Source organism: Neolamprologus brichardi, chromosome 7 (genome assembly GCF_056152115.1).
Source record: "Neolamprologus brichardi isolate AB-2024 chromosome 7, ASM5615211v1, whole genome shotgun sequence".
Taxonomy (NCBI): domain Eukaryota; kingdom Metazoa; phylum Chordata; class Actinopteri; order Cichliformes; family Cichlidae; genus Neolamprologus; species Neolamprologus brichardi.
This window is the reverse complement of record NC_142110.1, coordinates 5321043-5330754: the sequence shown is the minus strand read 5'-3', so window position 1 is coordinate 5330754 and position 9712 is coordinate 5321043. Positions and strand designations below refer to the sequence as shown.

At 41.8% G+C, this 9712-nt stretch overlaps 1 protein-coding gene across 1 annotated transcript; it reads left to right on the top strand.

Annotated features, from left to right (window-relative positions):
• The first annotated feature begins 3020 nt into the window (after window positions 1–3020).
• On the top strand, window positions 3021–4078 carry phlda2 (pleckstrin homology-like domain, family A, member 2). Its single transcript, XM_006789586.3, has 2 exons — window positions 3021–3605; window positions 3753–4078. Exon 1 carries the CDS (start codon window positions 3149–3151, stop codon window positions 3563–3565), a length of 417 nt encoding a protein of 138 aa, XP_006789649.1. The 5' UTR covers window positions 3021–3148; the 3' UTR covers window positions 3566–3605; window positions 3753–4078.
• The last annotated feature ends 5634 nt before the right edge of the window (window positions 4079–9712 follow it).

The window sequence follows — 9712 nt, the reverse complement described above, 5'->3', positions numbered from 1 at the left end:
ACTGGAGAGATTATATCTCTCGGCTGGCCTGGGAACACCTTGGTGTTCCCCCGGATAAGCTGGAGGAGGTGGCTGGGGAGAGGGAGGTCTGGGCCTCTTTGCTTAGGCTGCTGCCCCCGCGACCCGGCCTCGGATAAAGCGGATGAAGATGGATGGACATAGCCAAGCTTTTTGGTTTCCATGGCTGATTTATAACAAAGTGAACTGACAGACTCACGTGATTTAATGAAATACAGACATAAAAAATGCATGTTTAAAAAAATTATTATAATTAATGATATATTAACTTAAATCGTTGCATCAATAATCTTGTTTCCAGTGGTCATAACTCAGTTATTCCATCTCTAATTAAAGTTCAACAATAAGGAACACGACCTGCTGTTAATGGAGATTTCTAACATGTGCTGATTTATTTTCAGTCCAAATCAGTTGCAGCAGGGTTCAGTTAGTCTGTCTGTATTTCCTTCTTTTTTTCATTGTGTTGTGACTCACATTAAACTCAGCAGCTTCATGTCTTGACATGACTACCAAACTCTGGGTCTTTCTGGTCCTTCCACCTGCTGTCTTGTCACACCCATGCGCCTGTGGCTACAAGGCTGCATGACACTGAAGCAAACAAGGTTAAAAGATCAACAAACCTAAAGCTCTTTTAATCTTCTTGCCCACATTATGTGACAAAAACCCTCCTCCCTTGTTGTAGTTTTCTCATTATCTGACTTCCTCCCCACATGTCTCTGGGGGATTTGTTTTGTCTTTGCAGAGACGGCGAGAACCGGAGTGCGCTGATTTGAACCTGAGGTTGTCACAACACACCTGCAAAGATCTGTCACAAACCTCCGTCCCCTCGAGAAATACTTGTACTTTCCCACAATCTTGAGAAACAAGGAACACAGTGTCACATTTGAGTTTTGCTGGGGCTCGAGCATTGCAGTCGCAGTATGTGGCTTGTTAATTTTGAATGTATTCACTCAGTTTATTGCAGGGATACCAAACCCACTTTTTGTGATGAAAACACTGTGTAGTGCTTAAGTATGGTCATGTCTGCTTCCATCCTAGTTTAGAGTTTAGTTTAGAGCTTTAAAAACTCTACAATAATGCTGCTGAGCATAATTTATTAGACCCCAACCCTGCTGTAAAATAAACAGTCATCCTTACACACACAGACGGACACAACACACTCATCCACAAACCATCACCCAAACCCCTGGCCCACCTTAGGCAAGCAAACTCTTCCAAAGTAAGCTGCTCTGCAGCTCCCTGAGTCACTGCCTGGGCACGCCTGTGAGTCTCCACCACTTTACTTCATCAAACAAAAAGCCCACATATATGTATGTTTCACAGACATAAAGCAAAGGCCTGGAAACAAAGAAAGAGGAAAGGAAGTGAAGAGGCGTTGGTGAACCTTTTCACTAAACAGAGGCTGGCTAACTCGGTACACGTGTAGTTTTGTTTTCTTTGAGGTCAGAGGATTAAACTGACCACCACATCCTCATATACTCACGCAGCAATTGTAAAAGACACTGGATGTTGATCTGTTTGAAATTTCTTGCCGTAGTTACATCTTTGGTGCTGTCAGATCTGAATGGTCGCAGTGACGTTGATGTGTGAGGCCTTTTTATTTTTGGTAGGCTTGTAAATCGTGGCCACACAAAGCATTTTTATGTCCATATGGTCCCCCGGCTATTTACTGCACAACGCTAGAGACCCAGTGATGAGGGGTGATGACACATGACATTTTTTATCTTTAGGGGAGATGTTTCCACAATGTCTTTGAGGGGAGACAGATAGAGAAGTCAACACAGAAGAGCCTGAAGTGGGTGCTATAAGCGTCTCTTCAGTTATGCACACACGCACACACACAGATGAATGAACTGAGGTCAGTGTTGTGTTGGTGTGGCTGAAGCCCCGGGGGGACAGGACAGGCTGCGTGGAACAGTCGATGACATCTGCCTCCTTACCATCTCCTCCTGCTGAGTCACACAGGCTCCGAGGGTTCAGGGAAACGTATCCAGTGTCTGCTAATATCTGTTTGACATGAAGAAACAGGACGGAGTCGATCATGCGACTGGTCGGTTGGTGAAGAAGCACGACTTGGGAGTGGCAGGAGATACGGTGATAGCAGAGCCGACACACCTTAGCAACGTTATCAAATTCCATCAGTCGTGCGGTATAGCTTTCATTTTTAGTAACCAGCACCCCAAGAGGAAACTATCAAAACCATGAATCACCTCCCAAAGCAGGCCCGAACTAGAGAATGTCTATTTTTAAATTCAAATATAGTTTGCAGTTAGTTTTATGAGCTAATAAAAAAAAATTACACACTCACACACACCTATATATCAATCAACAGTAAGCCAACAGTCTGTGCTAACTCACCAACATTTGATTTTAACTTGTGAGACAGTTTAACTTAAATACCTCACACTGAATTGCTGTTTCTACATTTAAAGACCACAGAATGTTTTCACTGGTAAAAATGCTTTATTTTTGTTTTGACATGCACAGACAGGAATAGCAAAGTTTACATGAAACACTACTGAGCTGAAGCACATTTAGTCCAAGTATTACTTTTTGAAAAGGATCACCAGAGAGCAGGGTGGTGCAGAACACACGAACCTACTTGGCACTGTTTAGGGTCATAAAGAGGAAAAAGGATTTTTAAACCTTAACAGAGAACTTAACTTCCTCTGAAATTACAGCTGATATTAGAGGTCAGACTTATGGCCCAGAGTCACTCTGTGTGCACATCTGGTAATATAAGACTGAATCACGCGGTGCAGACTGCGCAAATACTTAGACTAATCTCCGCAGTAGGATGTGGATTACTAATTAACGCATTGCCAGTGTAATTAGGTTCAAGTTAGGACTTCCTCTTTACCCCCCCCCCCCCCCCCCCCCCCCCCCCCCTACATCCGCCCACACACAGCCTTGAATTACTCCAGCGGCAACTGTTGATGCATTCTCCAACCATCTGACGTCAAGAGGGAAGGGCTGAGGCCAGAGCGCGCTATAAATGCCCTCTGGTAGCTTGGTTCATTCACAACCACACTCTGGATTACCAAAGCATCTGTAGAGAAGATCCTTCCACAAGCGGCTTGGACGACCCAGCAGGAAAGCAGAGGGTTCACAAAAGTGCCAAACATAAACGATGAAAATGTCAGCGGCAGAGATCTGCCAAGTTCTCAAGGAGGGAGAGCTGGAGAAGAGGAGCGACAACCTACTCCAGTTTTGGAAGAGGAAGACGTGCGTCCTGACCACGGACAGTCTCAACATTTACCCCGACACGCAGAAGCGCTCCAAGGGCAAGGAGCTCAAACTGCAGTCCATCAAGAAAGTAGACTGCGTGGAGCGCACCGGCAAGTTCGTCTATTTCACCATCGTGACCACAGACAATAAAGAGATCGATTTCCGGTGCTCCGGAGAGGAGAACTGCTGGAACGCAGTGATCACCATGGCCCTGATTGATTACCAGAACAGAAAAGCCATCCAGGACTTTAAAACGAGACAGGACAACGAGAGCGCGTCGCCGGGACAGCAGGAAAGACGCATGGCGAGAGCGCCCTGAGCCGCCATGGGAACGCCGGCAGTGAACTACTCCTAATATGGTGAGAGACACATTATGAAACATGGCTGCCACAATATATGAATAAAAATATGAGTCATATATGCTAAAAATAAAATCGGCCGCGGTACTAATCAGCAAAAATATTTTTAAAAGTTTAAACTAACGGCATGTTTTTAATCTCCCACAGTGCCATTGTGGACCATACAGAAATAATATGAGGACCAAAAGGAAGACGAGGTCATCCGGTCCAGAGATGAAGGATTGTTCGGGATTAAGTTCTCGGAGAAACGGGGCAACTGATCTAAAGCGTCACTTTTACAGACCCCACCACACAGGACTGAACTCACGAACTGTCAAAACTATTTCATGTTTGCTCTCCGGAAAGAAACGACTCCTAAAACCACGATGTTAATTTATTTGTTTCCAGATTATGGTGTTACTGGCAAACTGTTCATGTCATTTAAATTATTTCAGTGTGTGTCATGTGTGTATTTATTTGAATAAATATCAGTTTCTTTTTGACATACTCCTACGATCTCATCTGTTTGTTTTTTTTCTGTCATTTTATCGATGACATTTATTTTTGTCACTTGTCTTTAAAATCCATCAGTCCATTAGTATTTCATTACAAAATTGTGGAGTCAGTTACAGTATATTTGGAACTCGGGCGCACTTTTCACCGGAAACATTTCTGAGTAAATACCAGACATGCAGCCGTAAAAAGGGAGTGGAGGACAGGAAAGTCCCTTTCCTCTTTGCTGGCAGGTGGAATGTGACGCTTGATTGCTGGGCAGGGTTACAGGATTGAGTCATAACCGATAAGCAGGGCTGCACGGGACACTTAAAAGACTAAACTACGTTTGAACATACCTGCTTCTAAGGTGTGGCAGGTTCACAGCACCCAGTGGGAACCCTTGAGATAGTTCAGTTTAGTTCATTTCATTTTTATTTCAAACATTTCAAACATATGCCTTCACAATCATTACAAAATATTATTCCATTATTTGTTTGAAAAGGAGTAGGCAGAAGTATTTACTTATTTGTCGCTACCCCCTACCCCTTCTATGATAGAAACATAGAAGATGTAAAGCTCAACAATTTATTCATTTTAAGTTGTGGCTCTTGTGATTATGTGCTTTAAACAGCTGAACTTTTTAAAATGATACTAAGGCCGATTTACAACCATATTCTGATAAAATACGCCTCTGCACCATTTTTATCAGATCCCTTTGATCTTTATAACAGGTTATATTGGAATAATGTGACGCTAGATACACACCTATTTGATTACTGCTATAAAGACATGAGGTAAGTTGGTGAGCATTTTTCAAAAACTTCCGTGAGACCTGGAGCTGAAAAAAGCGAATAAATCAGTATGTAGCTGTCATGTGTGCAGATTTTCCTGGTGTATTTTTATGTTCATAGACAGTCTATGAAGAAGGTAGAACAGTTTGAACTGCATCCAGCTGTACAGTAAAAACTGGTCCAGGCTTCTTCTTTTTTAAGATATCCAGCTTAGAAACTTAAAGTGAATAATGGAAGAAATCTTTTATATCTACAGAACATTTCTGAATAAGGGTCACATAGAATGCAGTATGGTCTACTAAAAAAATAGTAGACGATACACATGGAAAGTGTTCACTGTCCTCACTGCACATAAATATCTCCAGTCGAGAATCTTACAGAGTGGAAGTGTGTTATGAGCACAAATGGTCAGGGGTCGGAGGTGACAGAAAGCTGAATCGCTGGCCAGGAATAATGAAGTGTATCGTGGAGGCACACCCCGCCCTTTACCATCCAGTCCATGTGTGCAGCTTTGAAGTAGGATCATGCTACAATAAACGCATCAAAGGGTTGATCTGTGGAGTATTACACAAGTTGGCGGGCAATCGTCTCTAAAAATACTTCTTCACAAATTTACACCACACACATGTACACACCTTTAGCCCCCGAGCCAAAAGCCACACAGTTTGTTTTTTTTCACCAGTCTCTTATTTTAGACAGCACCAACATCCAACCGTGGCCTTTTCTAAACTTTCTGTGTTTAAGCGACTCCTAAAAGTTCACCTAATTCCATTAGCTGATGGAAAACGTCATCATCTGCTCTGCATCTGGCCACAGGGTGTAAAATGATCTTGTTTTCTTCTGGACCCACACCACCAACCGGAGCGACTCACACATTGTGTCTTCTACCCGACCTCGGACTGTGTAAACATCCTCTGACGCAGCACTGGAACACACTCAGGCCATACTTGTAGCCTTGGCGTCATCCCCTCAGACTTCGTCATTATGTGAGAGAAGCACGGCTGCACAACGCTCTGTGCATTGTTATGCTCTCCGTGCACACAGAGGATATGAGACACGTGTGCACTAAGCCCTACATCTTCAGTTAGTCTTCATTTTTTCTAAACTGAGCTCGACAAAATCGGTGATTCAGAGGCATTTATTATAAACACCAGAAGCAAGATGATGACCGTGCGTTGTAAGGTGAAGGAAAAATCACAGAAGAAACACTCTTTTTTGTCATAAAGATAAACTTAACAGCACTCCTACACAAACGCCTCTCACATCCTTGCCAGTAATAACCCATTAATTCTCTGGGAGAAGTAGTGTGTCTCAATATGAGGCCACAGTCTGTGGGAAAGCCAAAGGATTAGCAAACATATAAATGAATGTGAGAGAAGACTTTTCGTGGAGCAGTAAAGTTATGCTAAATATCAAACAAATCGATGGGATTTATGTGCTACTTTGTGAAAAAAGAAAAAGAAAAGAAGAAGTTGTTTTAAATTGTACATTTTAAAGGTTGATTCTAAAACTTGAATTGGGGAAATTTTACACTAGTATAAATAAGCTCTCCAGAGAGTGGTGCGGTGTGCTGAAAGGATAATTGGAGGTGAGCTTCCCTCCCTCCAGGACCTCTACAGGAAGCGGTGCCTGAGGAAAGTGGGGAGGATAATCAAAGGCTCCAGTCACTCCGGCCATAAACTGTTCAAACTACTTTCATCAGGCAGGAGGTTCTGCAGCATCCGGTCCCGAATCAGCAGACTGAGAGACAGCTTTTTCCATCAGGCCATCAGACTGACGAACACTTCATAGACACCTCACCTTCACTTACCGGATTATTCACTCCATACTGTACATAAATGCCACTTGTTTTGCACAATTTCCAACTGCCGACCTCTGTATATTTCATTTTTATTTAATTTTATATATATATACACACACACACACACGTATGGTAAATGGTAAATGGCCTGTATTTATATAGCACTTTACTAGTCCCTAAGGACCCCAAAGCGCTTTACATATCCAGTCATCCACCCATTCACACACTGGTGATGGCAAGCTACATTGTAGCCACAGCCACCCTGGGGCACACTGACAGAGGCGAGGCTGCCGGACACTGGCGCCACCGGGCCCTCTGACCACCACCAGTAGGCAACGGGTGAAGTGTCTTGCCCAAGGACACAACGACCGAGACTGTCCAAGCCGGGGCTCGAACCGGCAACCTTCCGATTACAAGGCGAACTCCCAACTCGCCCGTATATACGTATGCTAAATGCGTATATATACATATTTAATATACATATTCAGTAATGTGCATACACTCTTTTATTTGTACATATATTTATTCTTATCATTCTCACATTCCTATTCTTATATTTTGCTTTGTTCTTATGTTATTGTATTTTGCACACCTTTGTTGCTTGTGAAGCTCGCACACGAGAATTTCACTCGCATGTGCTGTACCAGTGTACCTGCACATGTGATGTGACAATAAAAGTAATTTGATTTTAATAACTTTGAAAATTTATTTTTCTTCAGATGGGTTTGGTTTGGTGTTGTTTTTTTTTTTTAATTATATTTCTAGATCCTATGGTGTTGTTCACACGCTGGGTCTTCCTAACAGCACATTTCAGCATCAGTTCAATTAATTTTTATTTACATAGCTCCAATTCACATTCAACAGTCACTTCAAGGTGCTTTATATTATAGGGTAAAGAACAATCAGATGACCCCATTTGAACAAACACTGAGTGTGACAGTGAGAAGGAAAATCTCTCTTTTAAGAGGAGGAAACTTCAGACAGAACCAGGCTCAGGGAAGGGTGACCATCTGCTGTGATTGGTTGGAGAAAGAAAAGAGCAAGTTCATCCTGAGTTTTAAACACTATACAATGTAAGTGATTACATAGTAAAAGGATCAACTAGCAAGAAATCAAATTTTCTTTGTCTTTACTGGAATATTAAAGGGTTTATATGTGTTGGATTGACAGTTTAGAGGCTAAATATAGACAAGCTGTGATTCCATCTGTAACAATGATTCTAATTTTACATCAAATATTACCACATATGGGCTAAGAGCTCATCAAAAGCTTGATGTGACATGTTGATCACTCCACTTTACATCATCAGCAGTACAGGTTTGCTCAGGTGTGCGTCATGACTCACTATAGCATGACAAAGAATAGGGCTCACTCCACTTCCCGTAAACTGATATAGCATTGTAAAAACCTCTGTCTTTGTTCCACCTTAAGTTGTCGTGCTATTTGCCCACTCGCTCTTCACGTCAGAGGCTAATCTGAAGCCGGTAGGACACAACACTAGTGCTTCACATAAATAAAAACTTCCCAAACCCAAACAGAAGAGGATGTTAGGCAAGGCCATGGGAGAAGGTTTGATTACTAACAACCTCCAAGAGTTGTGTCACGCTAATAGTGCCTATAATTTTGAACCATAGTGAATTAACTATGGTTCTGATGAGCCTGAATTTTTATAACTATCAGAAAAATCTGGCAGCAGTGTATGAGATCTTCTGCTTAGGTAATTCACAGGAATGCGATTAACTCAGAGAAATGCTATTGACTGGCTCGTCTTACTGGAAGAAACCTCTTTAGGAATTTGTCTTTGTGATGCATAACTCAGGTGAGAAAATACCTGAGCACATATTTCAGTAAATGGAGACAGACCCACACGCCCTCGGGGCACATCTCAGGCATTGTGAAGCCATTTTTTGTTTCTCATTCCTTCATCACACTAAAGGTCATCTGATTCCCAGATTTGGTCTGGTGGGTAAAATGGACAACTATCCTCCCGCGTCTTATCCATAAAGCCTAATTGTGTGCAACTATGGTGACCGTGTTTGTTTTTAAGTGGGTATCCATTACTGTCTGCTGAGTCACAGGAAAAGAACTCCCCAGAGTTGCATTTTCAGCTCTATCTGCCCACCCTGTGACTGTGATTGTGATAAAGGATAAATAGATAATAATAATAAAAAGTAATTACAATAACACTGAGTAACAGTGTTGGTCAAGTTACTTGAAAAAAGTAATCAGTAACTGATTACTGATTACTTCCCCAAAAAAGTAATCCCGTTACTTTACTGATTACTTATTTTCAAAAGTAATTAATTACTTAGTTACTTAGTTACCTTTTAAAAACACCATTTACAACCTGAATAGGTGATAAAGCGATAGATCTTTCAGCCCAATTCTACTTTTTCTACATAATCCATCATACAAAATGTAATCAAATGGAAAAGTCTCTTTTTAAAACTTGTTTTATTAGTTTTAATCTTTTAACTTTATGCATCAAGCAAAAATTTAATTATATGCAACATTCTCTGACTGGAAGAAATTTGTTTAATATTTAAACCTATTTTCTGCACATTCCAGCACATAAAATAAAATTGTTTTTGTGTTTACACTCAGTCTTTCAAATAAATGCAAGTAAAACACAGCAGAAAATAAATAAAGTCAAAGACTAGCGGTCCTTTTGCTCTACTTTCACCTGTAAAGCAGGAGTCGGGTGGGCGGAGGTTTACCCTGGTGCAGGTGTGCCGCAGCGGTCAGTGGAAGAATCCGCGAGTTTCCCTGTGAGTTTCCCATTACGTCGTAGCGCACTCTGTGTTTGCTCGGAAGTTTAGGGGTTTTTCTTCGCTGTAAAAAGAAGTTTTCATCCCACGCACAACGGACACTAATGTTTTTGTCACTTTTTATGGAATCAAACTCAAAGTAAGGTCAGTACTTCCACGCTTTAAACGCTGCACGCTCATACTCTCTCTGCACTCCATATATGATCCATTGTTGATCTGCACACAGCTGTTGTCACGAACGTGGCACTCGCTTACGTCACTGTCATGAGACAT